Genomic DNA, 20,255 nt, shown 5'->3' on the forward strand with positions numbered 1-20,255 from the left:
TAACGAAGTAAGAACTCCAATGTTTCCTAATGTAGAGAAGTAACAGTATGTTTTTTTTCTTCATGAATTTATTCAAGTAAAAGTAAAAGTATTTTCCCCCCACATTCCAAAGACATGCATTTCAGGTGGATTGGCCGTTCCAAATTGTCCCTAGGTGTGAATGAGCGAGCGAGTTGTCTGTCCCTGTGTGCCCTGCGATTGGCTGGCAACCAGTTCAGGGTGTCCCCTGCCCACTGCCCGATGATTGCTGGGATGGGCTCCAGCACCCCCGCGGCCCTACTGAGGATAAGCGGTGCAGCTAATGAGATGAGATGAGTGTTCTATCAAATTGTACCAGTAGTGAGCTGCACAAGCAAGTATATTTTTGTGGTGATTAAATAAAAAAATGTTCAATCCACAATGGCTGAAAGAGGATAAGAACTGGATTTTGTCGTCAAAGCCATTTTAAAGATGGACTTTATAATAAAATGGAATTATTTAATTATGTATATAATCTTTTCTTTTTTTTAATCCCAAGGGTTCACCCAAACTTTCTAGACAAACTTACAAAATTCCAGACTAGTATTATTGTTGATCGGATAGACATTGATGATCTGATTGAATGGTTGTTTAAAATAAAAATCAATTGAATAAGACGTTACTACAGTTACTCAGTATTTTAGTATTTTTTTACCAAATACTTTTTACTTTTTCTCAAGTAATTATTTAGATAAATACTTTTTACTTCTACATGAGTCATATTATTCTTTAGCATCTAGTCGTTAGCATGTACCCATCAGAATGTAGCCTAGCATGTAGTTTTTAGCATGACTCTTTAGCATGTAACCATTAGCATGAATCGTGAGCAAGTAGTCGTCAGCATGACTTGTTAACATGTAGCCATTAGCATGACTTGTAAGCATCTACTTGTTGGCATATATCCATTAGCATAACTCGTTAGCATCTACTTGTTTGCATGTAGCCGTTGGCATGCATCCGCTAGCATGATCTGTTTGCATGTAGCCTTAAGTATCCATTATCATCAACTCATTAGCATGTAGGCATTAGCATGACACATTAGCATGTTGCCTTAAGCAGGACCTATTAGTATTAGCCGGTAAAATGACTTGTTAGCATCTACTCTTCAGCAAGTAGCCATACCATGTAGCCATTGGCATGACTCATGGAGCTGTTAGCAGGACTCGTTAGCATGCAGTCGTTAGCATTAGCTCTTAGTCGTTTGCTTGTAACCGATAGCGTAACTCGTTAGCATCTTCCCGATACCATGAGGCCGTTAGCAATACCAGTTAGCATCTACTTGTTAGCATGTAGCCGTTAGTATGAATCGCTAGTATGTAGTCGGTGGCATGTAGCCGTTAACATTACCTGTAAGTATTTATACGTTATCATGTAGCAGTTAGCATGTTGTGAGGATGTAGTCGTTAGCATGTAGCGCTTAGCATGTAGCCTTTTAGCATGAATCAATAGTATGTAATTGTTATCATGAGTAGTTAGCATGACTTGTTGCCATATAGCTATTAGCATGTAGCTGTAAGCATGGTTTTATCTTCATTGGTCATTGTACTGCTCACGTCAAAGAGACATCCTATGACACAATCTTCTTCAACAACCTTACTCAAGAATAGGGCCTGGCAACTATTTGTCAAAGTCAGGTAGTGGAGGTTTCCTTTAATCCCTGAGGAACGATGACAAGCAAATGCAATTTTGTACATTAATGCGTGCAATACATATTACAAGGTTCTATAAAACAACAACCTTCTTGATCTTCGAATCTTGCTTAGAAAATATCAAATTATTTGATATACCAGACCTTGATCTTGTATTTTTATCTTTTTGATATTCGTAATATTCCTTTTTGTATACATGTATATAGTTTAGATTTATTACATTGGCAACTGTGTGGACAGCAAAGTAGGAATTTAATTGTGCAGGGAATCACGGTTCTTTACTGTGCATATGACAATAAACAATTTGAATCTTGAATCTTTTTTTTAAAGTAACAGAAATAGTTACTTTCCCTGGTAACTCCTTCCTTTTGCTTTAGAGTATTTCAATTACTAACTCAGTTATTTTTTGGAAGAAGTTCTCAGAAACTACAAATAATAATGAGCTTTTTTTAAGTAATGCGCCTAACACTGCATAGAAGAACAAAATGTTTTTTGAAATATCCCACAAATGAGCAAATAAAGAGCATTAATAAAGCATGCCACATTTATGCTGGATGATGTGAAAAGGGGAAAAGTGTTTGCTTGTGCAGGCCAGATTTGCACTCTTTGATAAAAGCAAATAAATGCGGTTTTCTTTTTTACTGCCCCCTGGGCTCGATGTCAACCGTATTAGTGGGGAATGGAAAAAAGAGACCCCATCATGCATTGTTCTCCATATGGTGGTTTTAAATCTTAGCTTCAAAAAGAAAATTGTAGGACAATGGTGTCATCAAGATTTCCTGACCGATTTTATGGCTACTTATTTTAATGGGAAGGCACACTTTTTTCATCAAAAAGATCCTAAGGCACACCGTCCCTCCTAAATAAATTCATTTTAAAATAATTGGTTTGTTGTTTGTTTTTAACTTAAATCATCATCTTGCCTTACTTGGCAGTAGTACATGTTTTTTATCATTTGTTGTTCCCATGACTCAGGAGGTAATAGAGGTTATTCCTTTGGGTTGATAATTTTGCAGTGAATTTGGATTTTTATACAAAAGTCAATTCCATTGAAGTTGGGAAAAAGTTTAAAATGTCAGTAAAATTAGAATAGAATGACTTGCAAACCTTTTCTAACCCATATTTAAATGAATACACCACAAAGACAAGATTATCCATGTTCAAACTCATAAACTTTATTTCCATAAGCAAATAATGATAAACTTAGAATTTTATAATTGCAACAAGTGCCAAAGTAGTTGGGAAAGGGGCTTCTTCACCATTGTGTTACATCACCTTTCCTTTTAATAACACTCAATAAACGTTTAGGAAGTGAGGAGACTAGTTGTTGAATCGTTGATAGTGGAATCCTTTCCCATTCTTGCTTTATGTACAGCTTCAGCTGTTCAACAGTCCGGGGTCTCCTTTGTCTTATTCTACGCTTTATAATGCGCCACACATTTTCAATGGGAGACAGGTCAGGACTGCAGGCAGGCCAGTCAAGCACCCGCACCCTCTTACTACGAAGCCACGCTGTCGTGAGACGTGCAGTGTGTGGCTTGGCATTATCCTGCTGGAAGAAGCAAGGGCGCCCATGGTAAAGATTCTGTTTGGATGGCAACATACTTTGTTCCAAAACCTGAATGTACTTTTCTGCATTAATGGTGCCTTCACAGATGTGCAGGTTACCCATTCCTTGGCCACTCATGCACCCCCATACCATCACAGATGCTGGCTTTTGCACTTTGCGTGCATAACAGTCTGGGTGGTTCTGTTCTTCTTTGGACCGGAGGACACGACGTCCACAATTTCCAAACACAATTTGGAAAACTGACTCATCAGACCACAGAACACTTTTCCACTTTGTATCAGTCCATTTTAGATGGGCTCGGGCCCAGAGAACCCTGCGGCGTTTCTGGATGTTGTTGATGAATGGCTTACGCTTTGCAACATAAAGTTTTAACCCACACTTACGGATATAGCGTCGAACTGTATTGACTGACAGTGGTTTTCCAAAGTGTTCCTGAGCCCATGTGGTGATGTCCTTTACACATTGATGTCGGTTCTTAATGCAGTACCGCTTGAGGGCTCGGAGGTCACGGGCATTCAATAATGGTTTACGGCCATGCCGTTTACGCACAGTGATTTCTCCAGATTCCCTGAACCTTTTCACAATATTATGGACTGTAGATGATGATATCCCTAAATTCCTTGCAATTGTACTTTGAGGAATGTTGTTTTTAAACTGTTCAACAATTTGCTCACGCAGTTGTTCACAAAGAGGTGAACCTCGCCCCATCCTTGCATGTGAATGACTTAGCTTGTTCGGGTCTCCCTTTTTTATACCCAGTAACAACTCTCACCTGTTGCTAATTCATCTGTTCACCTGCAAATAGTTGGTTGATTTCCATTCATCCACTTTCTGAGTAGTTATTGACACCTGTCCCAACTATTTTGGCACGTGTTGCTGTCATCAAATTACAGAGTTGATGATTTTCTCCCAAAACAATAAAGTTTATGAGTGAAGACAATAAATATGTTGTCTTTGCTGTGCATTCATTTAAATATGGGTTGAAAAGAATTTGCAATTTACTTGGATCAATTTTTATTTGCAATTAACACACTTTCCCAACTTCATTGGAATTGAGTTTTGTATTTTTTGACGTGTTATTCCAAGTTTTATTCAATTTTGATGGGTTTTTTTCTGGAAAAAAACAAAAATAATAATTAAAATGAGCACTACATCCTAACCTTTTTTTGTTAATTTAAAAAATTAAATTGGCAATTTTGTGGTTAACATGGTTTCACAGCACACTAGTGGTTGAAATGCACTGCTCTAGCAACAGGGGTTTACAACATTTTTTAGGCTTGAAACTACATCTGGTAACGAATTAGCGCAAAGGACTACCCGGTTGCTATGTATGTATTAGTTATTACTATGTTATTACTCTGTTTTTATAATGTTATTACCGGGCGTACGCCGTCAGGGACCGGAATGGCTTCTCTGCTGGCCTAAAAATATCTGAATCATGTGATGTAAATTTCATTTTGTCCATAAATACTTTTTGGGATAATTGTCACTTTCCTTTTATTACTAGCTCCCTGCTTGCGCTAATTCCAGGTGTGCTTCCATATTTAAGCATTTAACCAATCACATCTCAGCCATAACTTGTTGCCAGGGTCAGAATTCTACCCAGTGGCCTTCATAACCAGTTCTGCAGGCCTTGTAGCATAAAATAAGTGTTGATTAAGCTGTTAAGAGCTACTTTTTTGTGAGTGATTAGTGTGAAGGGGCTAACAGTTTAGTATGCATTTCTAAAATACTATGGTATTACAATGGCTTAACTATACTATTACTGTTAGTACCAGGTTGTAATTATTAGAAGTTAAAATAGGCTCAATCAACGACCAAACAACATGCCTTTCAGTAATCAAATTTCTTAAAATGTATAATGACAGAGCCAGTGGGGGGAATGGTGGAGAACGCTTTTTAAAAATATATATATTATTATTGTATTATTTTTTATCACCAAGGCATTAAAATATATAGAGAGAAGAGTGCTTTACTTTAATCGTTGCCTGCACAGTTATATTGGGGCGGCAGTAGCTCAGGAGGTAGAGCGATCGTTTTAGGATTAAGGGATCCCAGTTCGAATCCTGGCTTGTCCGTGTTACATGCCGAAGTGTCCTTGGGTAAGACACTGAACCCCCAATAAGCAGGTTAGCGCCTTACATGGCTGCACAGATCATGGCCGCTATTGGGAAATGTGAAGCACAATGTAAAGCGCTTTGGGAAGTCATTGACTTGAAAAGCGCTTTATAAATGCAGATCATTTCAAATGCAGATCATTTCATTACGTAGCTATTTGACTTTTTCTACCTACTTATGTCAATTTTGCCTCGCAAGTTTCTGTCTTTTTTTTTTTTTTTTTTAGAAAAGTGGCTCTTTCAGCTCCCAAATGGCTCTTCGGATTGCTTTGTTGCTGTCCCCCCAATTAGTATGTAACATTGGTCACAAAATAGATTGGGAAAAATAAAGCAAAAAAAGAAGAAGAAACAAAATGAAAAGAGAAACAAAAGAAAATGTCAAAAGAAAAAAGCAGGGGGAAAAGGAAAAAAGGGAAAATGTAAGAAAAACAAAGTATTTAAAAAAAGGAAAGTAGAGAAAGGGAAGTAACCAATAAAAGAAAAAGGAAACTACAGTATGTCACAAAAGTGCGTACATTCGTACATTTCTGCTGAGATTTAATTATATTTTTTAATAGGACATTACTTAAGAAACATTGCTTTGACACAATGAAAACAAGTCTGTCAACAAAGGCCATTGCTTAATGAAATTATATCCTATGGTCTACAGAGACAAATATAAATTTATTGGGCTCAGATGGTGTAAAGCATGGGTGGCAACAACCAGGTGAGGAGTACAAACATGTTTGTGTTGGGCCTAAAGTCAAGCATGGCGTTGGGGCTGGTCGGTGTGGGGTTTTGGGGTTTTTAAGGGTTATTGATCTATCTTCGTTATTCATTATCCATTATCCGTTATCGGTCAGTTCATAATACGCTACAAAGCCTAGGAGCCGGGACACTTACTCTCAGCCAAAAGGCCAAGCTAAGGTCCTAGCCCTAAAGCCTTGCTGCGATCATTGCGAATGCACCGTTCCCGGAGGTACTGCATTACCGGGCCGATGCGTGGAGTGGACAGAGCAAGCTCATATTCCATCTCCGAAATGCAAAAATCAAGCTAAAAGGCGCCTTCTCATGGTCCCAGATGGTTTTATCGCCCACTTTTACGCCATATCAGAGCAAGTGAGCCCTGTTTTGGCCATGGTTTGATAGATAGATAGATAGATAGATAGATAGATAGATAGATAGATAGATAGATAGATAGATAGATAGATAGATAGATAGATAGATAGATAGATAGATAGATAGATAGATAGATAGATAGATAGATAGATAGATAGATAGATAGATAGATAGATAGATAGATAGATAGATAGATAGATAGATAGATAGATAGATAGATAGATAGATAGATAGATAGATAGATAGATAGATAGATACTTTATTCAAATAATTTGCCAATATTTTAGGTCAATCTTTTTGCCAACATTGTACTTTGAAACGATGCTCACGGACTTTGTGTGAACACTCAGACCCGTAAAAGCTAAGAGGGGATGTTGGTTGCAGCCATAGGTGATAGTGAAGAATAATAATCAGCAGATTTGCTGTCTAGGAATAAAGAGCCTTCTTAATTAAATGGTGATGCCGATAAGTGAGTGAACTCTTTGGTTTAGAGACTGCGTTGCCACCTACCTGCACTTGAGCTGTTATCCAGCTGTCAGACAAGAGGCTAAAGTGCTTTTAACACCAAGTAAGACCATCAAAGTTCAGGATTAAGTCTCGCTCGCTTCTGCAGATAAGGTAGCCCTGGGTTCAACATAGCACTCATTGTTGAGATTTGCGTGAGCCTGCAGTTTGGTGAGGTTGCTTTGTGTGTGCGTAATGGCAAGCGCTAGGCGCTGGCATGTGTTTGGATAAATTTAGTACATTTGATTCATGTTCTTGTTTTTGTATTTTTGAGTTAATTGTTGTTTGAAAACCCATTGTACCAGGGGTCTCCAACCTATTTCAAGCTAAAAGCTACTTTTTGTTATCAGTTAGTGCAAAGGGCACCCACTTTGATATGCATTTCTAAAATAGAAACTAAGCTAGATGGCTTGCTAAATAGCTAAAAAATAGTTTGGTAGTTAGCTAGATAGTTAAACTGGCAAAATACTGAAAAGGAGCTAGACAACTAGCCAAGGGTAAAGAGCCATCTAAATAGACACATAGAAAGCTAAAAAACAAAGCTAGATAGCTAGCAAGAAAGGAGCCCAAAATTTAACTTGATAAATAGCAAAAAGGTTCAAATGTTAGATAAATAGCATGCAAAGACTTTAAAAAGATAGATAGATAGCTTGTTAAATAGCTATAAAGGTATCTAAAGAGTTTACTAGAAAGGTAAACAGGTAAATAAAAAAGGGAGCTAGATAGCTAGCTAAAATGGTAAGAAGCCATTTAATTAGACGGACAGAAAGGTATAAACAAAATTAGATAGCTAGATGGGAGGCCGAAATCCGGTATTTCTAAAATAGCACCTTAGCTAGATGGATTGTTAAATAGTTAAAAGGGTAGCTTGATAGTTAGCCAGAAAGGTAAACGGGTAAAAAAAAAAAACTAATCGGGAGCTAGATAGCTAGCCAGAAAGGGCCCCAAAATTTAGTTTGATAACGTGCAAAAAGGGTAAAATGTTAGCTAGAGAGCGCGATAAAATGTAAAAAGCTAGCTAAATAGCTAGCTAAATAGGGAGCTAGATAGCTAACTAAAGAGTAAAAGGCAATCTTAATAGACGGACAGAAAGCTATAAACAAAGTTAGATAGCTAGATGGAAAGGATGCCGAAATGCAGCATTTCTAAAATAGCAACTCAGCTAGATGGCTCGCTAAATAGTTAAAAGGTAGCTTGATAGCCATATAAAGAGAAAACTAATAACAAAGCAAGATAACTAGCTGGAAAAACCCAAAATGAAGCCCTATAACTTGCAAAAAGGGTCAAATGTTAGCGATATAGGATGCAAAAAATGTAGAAAGCTAGCTTGCCAAAAAGCTAAAAAGGTAGCTTCATAGTTAGCTAGAAAGGTAAACAGGTGAAGAAATAAATAAACTAATAGCTAGCTGAGAGAGTAAAAACCCATCTAAATAAACGGATAGAAAGCTATTAACAAAGATAGATAAATAGCTAAAAAGGAGCCGAAAATTTACCTTGATAATTTCTGTTGTAATATTTCTGCAATAGTATTTCTGTATTGAGTATTGCTGTAGTAATATTTTTCAGCATTTTACTGTATATTCCTACAGTATTTTTTTTTATTTTCACAAGGAAAAGAAAAGAAGGGTTTTTAAGCGCTAAACTTGATACTAAATATAATTGTGGGAATTTTGTAGTATTTTTGTTGTTGTATTTTTGGGAGACAATTGGGACTAAGTGTTTCTGGTTGTGAGCGTGTTTGTGCGTGTGTGTGTGTGTGTGTGTGTGTGTGTGTGTGTGTGTGTGTGTGTGTGTGTGTGTGTGTGTGTGTGTGTGTGTGTGTCTGCGTGCGCGCGTGCGTGTGCATGTGCGTGTGTTCACAAGCACATTTCTTTAAAACTATATGAAAGAATTATTATATAAAATATGTATATATAAAATATATTTTTTTCTTGGTTGACATTGGAATGATGTGTTTTGACCTCCTAACACTAGAAGGAAATTGTTCCTCTATTTTATTTTATTTTATTGTGAAAAGTGTCAAGTCTCAAAGGGCTGTATTTTTGTGGTATTTCTGTAGTTTTGTTTTTGCAGCATTTTTGTCGTATGTTTGTCATACTTTATATTATATCCATTGTTTGTTTATTTTTGGCAGTATATATATATATATATATATATATATCCATCCATCCATCCATTATCTGTACCGCTTAGCCTCAGTAGGGAGCCCATCCCAGCGATCTTCGGACAGTGGGCAGGAGACACCCTGAAGTAGTTGCCTGACACAATATTTCTGTAGTAGCATTTTTCAAAGTGTTACTGAATAGGTATGTTTATAGTATTTCTGTAGAAGTATTTTGAAGTAGAGGTTTTATCATAGCATTTTGAAAGTATAACGGAATTGGAGGGCTTCTCCTTCCAGTGCAAGTAAAACTAATTAAAAAAGTAAAAAGTGTGCAAAAGGGTGAACAAAAACGGCAATTATAATTTTTTGATAATACATTAATGATATATATTTGCATATTCACAGGGGTAGGTTGCCATCTTGCTATTTCTGTTGTTTTTTTAAACTATATATTCAGTGTTTTGTCAAATTGCATTGTTGCTTTTAATTTCACCATTCAACAAATTAATGTCAGAATCATTCTAAAAAGCTGAGCGACAGGATGTTATAACTGAGAATTAATCCTTTTTCGGGAGTAAATTGATAATAATATAATTAATAATGATTTAGATCAAAACATAAATAAATACAGTATTTTATTTCATTAACTCGAATCAATTTTACAGTTTTTAAATCCCAATTCTTTTAGAGCTATTTTTAGTCCTGTGGTCTAGGTGCAATTCTTAATATTACATATTTCCTGGACTTTACGGGGGTTTAAAAGGAGGCTTGGTGATAAAATTCATAGAAAGTGTACCAAAAACAACAACAATAATATTAATAAAAATACAAATAATAAAAATAATGATGATAATAATAATAACGATATTTAAAAAAAATCATAAAATAAAATGTCGAACAATTTAAAAGCAAAGGAGGAATTTTAAATAGGGGTATGAAAACAATTACATTGATTATTGTTGAAAATATTATCATTAATAGTATCTCAAGCTTAGTTTGTAATATCATTATTCAAGAATCAATCAAAAAATAACAATTTAGGCTCAAGCACCGAATAAAATTACGTTTATTAAATGGGTTTAAGTTACAATTTCTGAAGGACAAAAGAGGTCCTTTTTCTCCTTTTTCCATGAATGTGACGCGTCGCTCTAGCAACATTTGCTTTGTAGTGGCGCCCCCGTGAGACAAATTAATATCATATCACTGGTAGTTGGCAATAAAAGATGTTTTAGATATTTTCCTACTGTGAATTCGGCGTATATATACCTTTTTTCACAAGCCTGTTATACACCATTCTTACTCAGATACTCAGAAAAACACATCTGAAATAGATCAAATAAGTCTATTAGCTATTTAAAGTCAAAGTGTGTGTGTGTGTGTGTGTGTGTGTGTGTGTGTGTGTGTGTGTGTGTGTGTGTGTGTGTGTGTGTGTGTGTGTGTGTGTGTGTGTGTGTTTAAACGTGAGAATACCAAATTACAAAAATAAGCGAACGAGTGAATTTTAGATGTAGCTGAGAAAATATTTTAGATTTGCTATTCCAGATAAACTGTTGCAGTCTTAATTAATAGAATACGTTACATTGTCATTATTAACATGTGAAATGAAAGAACTTTGACAATATCAAATATCACAGTGGTAAAACATTAATAGTGTGGGTAATAGTACACAAATAAGTAAAATAAAAGTAAATACCAAAATAAAAAAATCAAGAACGGAACCACCCGTTATTTTTGCACAATCCTGTCTAAGCATGGCAACCAATGTCTCTGAGTAAGGATTTGACGATAATTATTGCTATTAGGTAAAGCGTTTTTTTTATTCTACAAATAAATTCTTTAAGTCATCTACTTGAGGGCAACAGTTTAAACCAAAGATCTTACAGATTTAACCCTTATATGGTGTTTGGGTAGCCAGTGATCCATTGTTATAATATGAAAATAAATAATGTGTCTTAATTGAGCAGGTAACATGTTTATTTTGCCTTTTCCTATTCAAATCGCTCGTATTGAAACTGTTATGTACTCTACCATAAAGCTTATTTCAGCATAATAAGCATAACACAGACCCCGGCCGCCAATGCTTTTTCATAAAGGTAAAAAGGTTGTGCTAAAAAGTGAAGCGCACTACTCACCAGGTGAAGAAGCGGTGCGAGTATCAGGAACACAACGTATCTACACGTCCCCTGCATCCTTCCTCAAATTTCCTCGGCTACGCGCAAACACTTTGAAGCGTAAATCCACGCGGAGAGCTTAGAATACGGTCAAGACTTTGATTGGTACGCCGCAACCCATGACCGAAAAAGAGACGCCGTCGGTATCGAGGTCGGAGAGTAACTGGGTTACAGGGTCGTTGCAACATTTAGTTGAGCGTTCATCCAGATGCAGTCTAATATGAGGTGCGCAAGGTCGAGCGTGTGATTGTCTGGTGGTGTAAGAGTTCCGACGTACGGAGAGATTTGTGCTTTATATCGGCTGCCATCCAAGAGGTTCTTGCTCGACAGGGGTGGAGGATGGTTGGTTGGCTGGTTGGTTTTGGGGTGGCGGAGTACAGAAAACACTCGCCACTTCGCGCTTTGGTTATCACGGGTTCACCCCTTCGCAGGAAAAAAAATAATAAAAAGATATATATATATAGATTGAATTAAAAAACAAAACAAAGGATGCTTCCTGCACTATTGAGGGACGTTTTTGGCAGCCAAGATTCAAGCTGACTGGGCATTCAAAAAAGACAACACGATTAAAAATGTTTAAAAAAAAAAAAACAATGAATGCTTCATCCAACACGGAGGAATGTTTCGGACAGCCAAGATTCAAGCCGATCGGCCAGCACCCCTTGACTTAAAATCTTGACTTGAGTGCCAATCATAACAAAGCGTCTTCAATACTGTACTGCATGTGACCGGCCAGTAGAGTTTTGATCAATGTGCGCCCCCCCAAAAAAAATAAAAAATCAACAAGTTAAAAATATATATTGGGTTTCAATTTGAAGGAGAAAAGAGGTGCGACACTACTTTGCGGACTTTCACTTTTCACGGGTGGTTTGGGTCCCATTATTAAAATTGATGGAACTCTGTAAACACTATATTACCCCATCTAAGACATCATTGATACCATCTTTGCAAGTTTTGGGGTCCCTTTTTCAGAATCTCAATAACACCTATAATAAACATATGCCTCGAAGCTCTTGTAGCTATTTGACAAGCATTCCTATTTTTGGCATAGGAATAGAAGGAATACAAAATCATACAGTCAACATGGGTTGATCAAATGACAACATGGGCGACATGTAATATTATAATGCAATACGTTGGAAGAGTGGTTAGCGCACACAGTTCGGGGGTAATGCGATCGAATACTCCTGTGCAGAGTTTGAATGTTCTCCCCGTGCTTGCGTGGGTTTCCTCCGGGCACTCCGGTTTCCTCCCACATTCCAAAAAACATGCATTTCAGGTGGATTGGCTGGTCCAAATTGTCCCTAGGTGTGAATGAGCGAGTGAGTTTTCTGTCCCAGTGTGCCCTGCAACTGGCTGGCAACCAGTTCAGGGTGTCCCGTGTCCACTGCCTGAAGATAGCTGGGATGGGCTCCAGCTCCCTTGCGTCCCTACTGAGGATAAGCGGAGCAGATAATGGATGGATGGATAAAAATAATGAAACATATTAAGATACCATGGAAATGCCAGAAAACCCAGTAAAAGCACCAGATATATATGAACCAAAAACATTTTTTCTTCTTTTCTTACTTTTTTCCTTGCTTCCTTTTTTCTTTTTTCATTTCTCTTTTATTAATGTTCTTACTTTTATTTGATTTCTTATTTTTCTTTTTTTTCTTTTTTACCATTTTCTTTCTTTAAGGTTTTATTTCATTCTTTTTTCTCTCTTTTTCTTCTTTTTAACTTTTTTCTTTTATTTTCCTTTTTCCCATCTCATCCGTCTTTTGTCTTTCTTTTTACCGTTATCATTTTATTTAGGATGCTCTTTTCTTTTTTCTTTTTTTAACCATTTTTTACTCTTTTTTTCCTTATTTCATTTTCCCCCTTTATTTTTGAGTGTTTGTTTTTCTTGAAATGAAATGAAATGATCTGCATTTATATAGCGCTTTTCAAGTCAATGACTTCCCAAAGCGTTTTACATTGTGCTTCACATTTCCCAATAGTGGCCGTGATCTGTGCAGCCATGTAAGGCGCTAACCTGCTTATTGGGGGTACTGGGGGTTAAGTGTCTTACCCAAGGACACTTCGGCATGTAACACGGACAAGCCGGGATTCGAACTGGGATCCCTTAATCCTAAAACGATCGCTCTACCTCCTGAGCTACTGCCGCCCCAGTCATTGTCATTCGTTCCGGGTTCTTGGGGTGGCGAAAATCTTGAAAGGGAGATTTGGTAATACCTTTAAAAAGATGGCGAGAGAAAAATCTTGAGACGAGGAGGGAATCGAAGATGATGGCCTGGGAGGAGTAGCTTGTAATCTTGAAAGAGAGATTTGGGAGTACATTTCAGAAGGTGGTTGGAGTGGCAGGTATTGGAGTGGATAAACTTGGAACCAGGAGGGAACATAAGGAGAAAGTTATGGGAGGAGAAGCATGTCGTCTTCAGGGAACCAAGGCAATGTTTTCAGGAATCAAAATGTCTCAGCCTCGGAAGGTGGGAGCATGCAGTATTTATGGTGGATGTGGCTAATTGTCTGATCTGATGCACCTGGGTAACTTCTGGACAGAGAAATTGTGAGCGAAACTGCTGCTATCTTTGGAGAAGGAGAGGGACTGCATGAGCCAAAGCATGTGTGCTCATCAACAACCTTTTTTCTTCAATGCAGGCTTTGGAAAAGACTTGTTTGGGTATGTGTAATATCCTGTGTATAGATATAATACAACATGGTTTCAGCGTTACAATAAAATTTCAGTTTATGTTTTACCAACGCATAGAACTTTCCGCAAGTATGTCTCAATCGCTTTCTTTCACTGTCACAGTCAGCAGTATGGGTGGGCGGATTGATCCAAATATTGATATTATCGATGCTCAGCAAGTGCTCGGATCATATCGATACGATTGTCTTGGGATCAATACTTAGCCACTCCAATGATTTTCTCAAAGCATTGCTTCTCTATGTACAGAGCATTCTCGGCCACTCTCTAAGTTAATGCCTGACTGTGTGACTGACAGGCACTCTTTTAGCACCTTTTCCTTCCTGGCCTGCTGTTTCATCCTGCCTGCCAGACAGAAGAGAGGGATAAATCAATGCAACAACCCCTACCAGAAGCTCAAAATGACAAGACCTTTTTCTTCAACTAAGGAAAAGGACAATGCCAAATGTTATTTGTGTGGTAGAATGATCTGCTCCTATGGCAGCACACAAGTTGACATAAACACCTGCAAAAGGGGATTACCACTTGTGAGGCCCCTTCTCAAGGTTTCTCTCTTTCTTCACGCTGAGGTTTTGAGTTGTCCCTTGCCCGCATGTTGGTTTAAGATCAAGTAATTGTGTAATTGTAATCCTGTTCCGTCCTTTGAGACATTTTTTGTGATTACGGGCTAATTAAATAAATGTGACTTGACCTGAATTGCAAAAAGCTCCCCATGCAGAAAGCAACAAGCTGCAACCAAAAATGTAAAAATGTTACTGTTCCTGAACAACACCCTGTAAACCAGCTGTCACCAGGGCAACCAGTAAGACAATTTATATTTTTTTGCATTATTACTTTATTTTCAAAATTTTGGAAGATGGAAGGTGATTTTATTTGTCAATCTGACATTTTTATAAAGTATTTAAATTATTGTTACATTGTTGCTTTTCTGGTTTGACAGACTTGGCTTTTGTTCTGAAACATTTGTAAGAGGAAAATCTGGCTTCTACTTCCTACTTCGTGCATGTGTAAACACACTACACTGTATCTCTAGAAATTTGACATTTTTATTGTTTACTATCTCGTGCATCCATTCCATATGGTTGGTGTAAAGTGTAAAGAAGAGGCAAGCCGTTTATTTTGAATTGAAAGTAGAATAAGAAAGCTTGATGCGGTTGAGAAAATCGTTGGATTGCTTTTTTTTCGACCACTTTTTACCACAAAAAAGGAAGTCACCTAACGTTTCCAAAAGTAAATTCAACTTAAACGTATTTATTTTTATGGTCAAGTCATGTTTATTTGTATAGCTTTTAATCACAATATCCTGTGGTGAGGGGCCCTCTCCCTCTGGGAGGCCTGAGAATTCTCCCACCGTGGTCCGCTGCGTGTTGTAAGAGGCGACTAAAGTGGAGGGAGCGAGGGGACTGGGGATCTTTTCCTCTCTAGCTCTACTCCCTAGGAGACAGCAAGGCAAAGCAAGGGGGGCGGGGGACCGAAAAGTCTCGCAAACCCTAGTTATAGCGTCACTAAATGTGGAAGTAAAGAAACTGAGTGGAAGAAAAGACGATATCTGAAGGATGATGACTAAAAGCAAGGTTGATGTGTTAGCCTTGAGTGAGACAAAGATGAAAGGAAAGGGTAAATTACAGCTTGGTGTCAGACAGGACGAAAGGAAGACTGAGATCACTTGCGCTCGTTTCTTGGTTTTATTCAAAGGAAGGAAATGACAAAGTGGGATTCTTCGATCCGTTGGTAGGCGGATTGACGGAACTTGACAGGTGGGAGAAGGCTTGGCGGGAATGGTCGCGGACATGCGTAATCGTAGTTTTGATGGCCGGGGCTGCAGAAGAAGGGCGTCGTAGTATTCGGAAAAGAGTTCAGGAGTCAGATGGGCAGGGCAGATTACAGAAACGGGTCGGCAACGGAGATCAATCGGAAGGAAACAGGGAGCAGGCAAAGAGTCAGAGGTACGGGCTTACTGAGCTGAAGGCAATAGGTAGCGTGAGTACAATCAGACAAAGTGTTACCGGAAGCTGGGGATTTAAATGTACACGGTGCACCAATCACCTGTCCTGGCTGTTGGCGCCAAATCCTGAACACAGGTGTTACCGATCCGGGTGATTGAGACACTTGGAGGTATGTATGGTAGTAAGTCTGGAGTTATGGGTGGACATGCTAGAGAAGGAGTGGCTGTGCTTGTGAGTGACAAAACAAAGGAAAAACTGATGGAGTGGAAAGGGATATCTTCCCGATTGATGTGGGTGAGATTAAAGTGGGGTGTAGAAGTATGGATGTTTATAAGTGCATATGGACCTGGTTCAGAAAGAAGTGCTGAGGAGAGAGAGCAGTTCTGGAAGGATTTGTCTGAATGTGTGGCAAGTGCGAAAGAAGGGTGGAAAGTGGTAATACTAGGTGACCTGAATGCTACAGTGGGTGATGGAACAGTTGAAAATGTGGTTGGTAAATATGGAGTACCAGGAAGAAATGAGAGTGGGAAGGAATTGATTGAGTTATGTGAGGAAAATGAGATGGTGATTGCAAATACATAGTTTAAAAAGACTTTAAACTATGTCAGAGTGGAGGTGGGAAGATGGTGGACGGAGCACTGATGGATTATGTGGTGGTTAGGAGAGGGATGTTAAGTAGATTGTTGGATGTGCATGTTTACAGAGGTGAAATGAGTGGTATGCCTGAAATGAGTGAAATGAATGGTATGCCTGATCATTTTTATTTCAAGGAAAACTGATAATAGATGGATCATGGAGGGCTAGTTATAAGAAGAGTGTGAGGTAAGAGGTGAAAATGTCAGAGTTGAATAAGGCAGAAGAGAGTTTAAAGAGGGGATAGGGGAAGGGTATGAACAGATTAGAAGAGAAGTGGAGAGTGTAGAAATAGAATGCAAGTGGTTTAAAGAGGCAGTGTTGAGGAGTGCGAAAGAAGTGTGTCGAATGAGAAAAGTTGGTCAAGCTATTACGAAAGGAAATGAATGGTGGAATAATGAGGTCTCAGAGGCTGTGACAGGGAAGAGACATGCCTTTGAGGAGTGGCTGCAAGATAAGCGTGGTGATGCGTATGAAAGGTATAAAGTGAAGAAAAGGTTGGTAAAAGCAGTAGTGGAAGCAGCAAAAAGGAACGCAAATGATGAATGATGTCGAAAGATAGGAGTGCCCGTGCTGGGTGATTTAAATGTAAAGCCTGTAGAAACATGGGAGGTGCAAAGAGGCACTGAAAGAAATGAAAGGGGGAAGGCGCCTTGGTTGGATGGTTGTACTGCTGAATGCTTGAGGAAAGGTGGCACAGCTATGATTGACTGGTTAGTAATCATGTTGAATGCATGCTTTTAAGTGGTGGGGTTCCTGTTGATTGGTGTAGTGCATGTGTGGTGCCATTGTATAAGTGTAAAGGTGATAAGTATGAATGTAACAATTTGAGAGGCATCAGTTTGTTGTCCGTGTTGTCCGTGTCGGGTAAGCTGTATGGAAGAGTCTTGATTAAGAGAGTGAGAGGAAGAACTGATGAGGTGGTATGGAGGAGCAGCGTGGTTTCAGGAAAGGAAGAGGATGTGTGGATCAGGTGTTTGCAGTACGACAGGTGTGTGAATGGAATATTTTACAAAAGGCAAGGATGGTTTTTTTGGCTTTCATGGATTTTGAAAAGGCGTATGAAAGGGTCGATAGAGAGGCGTTGTAGCAAGTGATGGTAATATATGGAGTGGGTGGAAAGTTGTTGGAATCATTGAAGAGTTTTTATTTGAACAGCAAAGCATGTGTAAGAGTAGGGAGTGAGACAAGTGAGTAGTTCCTTGTGTTGACTGGTGTGAGACAGGGGTGTGTGATGTCACCATGGCTATTTAATGCGTACAAGGATGGTGTGGTGAGAGAGGTGAATGCAACAGTATTTGGCAGAGGTGCAGAGATGATGGATAACAGTGGAACGGTGTGGCAGGTAAGTCAGTTGTTGTTTGCAGATGACACAGCGCTTGTGGCTGATTCTGAGGAAACATTGAGAAGGTTGGTAATGGAGTTTGGAAGAGTGTGTGATAGGCGTAAGTAAAGTGTGAATGTTGGGAAGAGTAAGGTGATGAAGTGTTCACGTGATGGAGTGGGCATGGCATTGGATATAAGGTTGCAATGGACAGGTGCTGGAAGAAGTTGAAAGTTTTAGGTTCTTGGGTTGTGATGTGACTGCAGTTGGTGGAATGGAGTGCGAGATATTGCACACAGTAAATCAAGGAAGCAAGGTTTTGGGTGCTCTGAGGAGGGTGATGAGCACCAAGAGTATGAGCATGGATGTTAAGAGGGGACTGTATGAGAGTGTGACTGTGCCGACTGTATCGTATGGTGCAGAGACTTGGAACCTGAACGCAGATTTGAGGAGGACATTCATTGTTTTTGAGATGAAGTGTTTGAGGAGTATGTTAGGAGTGACAAGATTGGCTAGATTGAGAAATTAAATTGTGAGAGACCGAACTGGAGTAGTAGTGGAACTGAGCAAGCGTGTGGATAAGAGAGTGATCAGTTGATATGGACACATGGAGAGGATGGATGAGGAGCGAATGTTGAAGAGGATCTACAGAGTAGAAGTAAATGGAAGGAGACCAAGAGGAAGGCCGCGATTGACGTGGATGGATGGTGTTATGAGTGCACTGCAGGGAAGAGGTCTAAGGCCCAATCCCATTCCTCTCACTTGGCCCTGAGAACCCTCCAGTGAGGTCCCTCGATGGGGAAGTGCCCTCCGTGAGTGGAGTGCAAAGTGGAGATTGTCCCCTAAGAAATTGGACGACACTTGCAAGGTTCCACCCCAGTCCAGTAGATGGCAGTAATACGAATTGGCTGTAGACCTCAGTGACGTATTGGTCTACGTCACATGTAAACAACTCGAGTCTCAACCTGTGGTGTGTCAGTTGGAGAGTTCGTGCAACGTTAAAAATGCCCGCTACAGCTGTGTTATTACCGATTGCCTGAAAGCTCATCATCTTTTCCGTGTCTCCAATCAACGGAGGAGAAATGTGCTATACTGAAGACAGCTTCGGCGCTATGTAGTGCTGATTCATCTTTACCAGGTACGTACACTCATTAAAAAAATGACCCGTTCGGTCAAATACAGTAAAAGTTAACATACAATGCACGTTCACATAATACCTTATGTTTGTGTAGACATAAATGGCAATCTACTTATTAGTATCTTAATGCCATTTTATGACATATAGTAGGGGTCTTTAGTGTGTGACATGATGAAAAGTAAACAAACACAAGAACAGTCCACCTGACCCTTAAGCTGACATAATATCGTCACCAAACTTCCCTGTACGACCCAAAAACCTTAGTTCATAAGGAATTTAATTCAAAAGAGTTGTCATTGGATATAAAGAAGCTCATTTCAACATTTTTTCATGATGCTTACATCACAGTTAAAGCGGTCTTTTTCTTTTCTATGCCCACTTTTATGTCTAAATTGTTTGTTATCTATTGTGTTCCAGAGTGGCTGTCCCATAAGCGTGGACAGGTTGGACAGGAATGTTCCCATCCTGTGCTTATGGTTGGATGTGGAGTCAGAACTCATTCAGGACTTAAGGTTGAGCAAGAAGGTTATGTGGGCCCTGCATGAGCTGCTAAAGAGGGAACAGGGCCGTGGCTGGAGGTCCTGATCTACGTGTACTGGCTGGCCCACGCTCTGTCCTACCGTGTGGTGTCACGGGTCTTCAGGGTTCCCAGGTCCACCGTACAAAGAATTGTCCACAGTTAATATGGAATAAATTGCCCAAAAGCCATATTTAGGCTCTTTAAGTCAGACCCACATTTGCATTATGTGCTTTTCTGCATTACTATTCAATAAACATCTTCATTTTGAGTAACACCTTGGTGGTTTATTTCATAATGATGTGAGATACTGTGTGTGAACTATGTGACTGTTGGACAGAAAACAACTACAAATCACTCCAGCTTAAATAATAGTTTACTTTCAGAAAAACAAACTCACATTGGGCCAAAATACATAATAGTAAATAATGTGTCACAAATTTTAACAAAAATATACCAATACATCCATGAAGCTGGAAAACACAAACTGGAACTTCATTGAGTTCTTAATAAAAAAAAACAATATTTTCCTTTTATAAAACAAAGGGAAACATTGCAGAGATGTCACTGTTCTGGAAATTTGTCCACGAGCTTCCCAAAAAGGACAGGAACCGCTCAGTTTTGGCCACAGTTTCTTCGAGCCTTTTCCTCACTCCGGCAGACTCCACTTTCAAAAAGTCAAGGAGTGTATCGTGCTTTCTTTTTTTTCTGGGTGATTTGGGGTTTGGCACCGGATTAGAAGGTGCCAACGACGTGCCCGGTGGTGTGGATGGC

General features: G+C 39.0%; 1 protein-coding gene, 1 long non-coding RNA gene and 1 pseudogene across 3 annotated transcripts in view; 1 reads left to right on the plus strand and 2 right to left on the minus strand.

Moving 5' to 3' along the window:
• The window catches only part of nxph1 (neurexophilin 1), a 65,236-nt gene extending 53,682 nt beyond the window's left edge, over positions 1–11,554 (minus strand). For both annotated transcript variants that reach the window (XM_088328185.1, XM_088328186.1), the window contains exon 1: positions 11,193–11,554. In XM_088328185.1, coding sequence (XP_088184311.1) covers positions 11,193–11,249 — 57 coding nt within the window. In that variant the 5' untranslated portion in view covers positions 11,250–11,554. The remainder of the gene's footprint in view (positions 1–11,192) is intronic.
• Positions 6,291–6,421, minus strand: LOC148370549 (U2 spliceosomal RNA; annotated as a pseudogene).
• A 7,175-nt stretch (positions 11,555–18,729) lies between the features above and the next one.
• On the plus strand, positions 18,730–19,756 carry LOC148370550 (uncharacterized). The gene is made up of 2 exons (XR_015849672.1): positions 18,730–18,964; positions 19,382–19,756. It is a non-coding gene; the product is annotated as an uncharacterized LOC148370550 (long non-coding RNA).
• Positions 19,757–20,255: the final 499 nt, after the last annotated feature.

The sequence above is a fragment of the Urocampus carinirostris genome, chromosome 2 (assembly GCF_059441175.1).
Source record: "Urocampus carinirostris isolate Australia breed hairy pipefish chromosome 2, RoL_Ucar_1.0, whole genome shotgun sequence".
NCBI classification, from domain to species: domain Eukaryota; kingdom Metazoa; phylum Chordata; class Actinopteri; order Syngnathiformes; family Syngnathidae; genus Urocampus; species Urocampus carinirostris.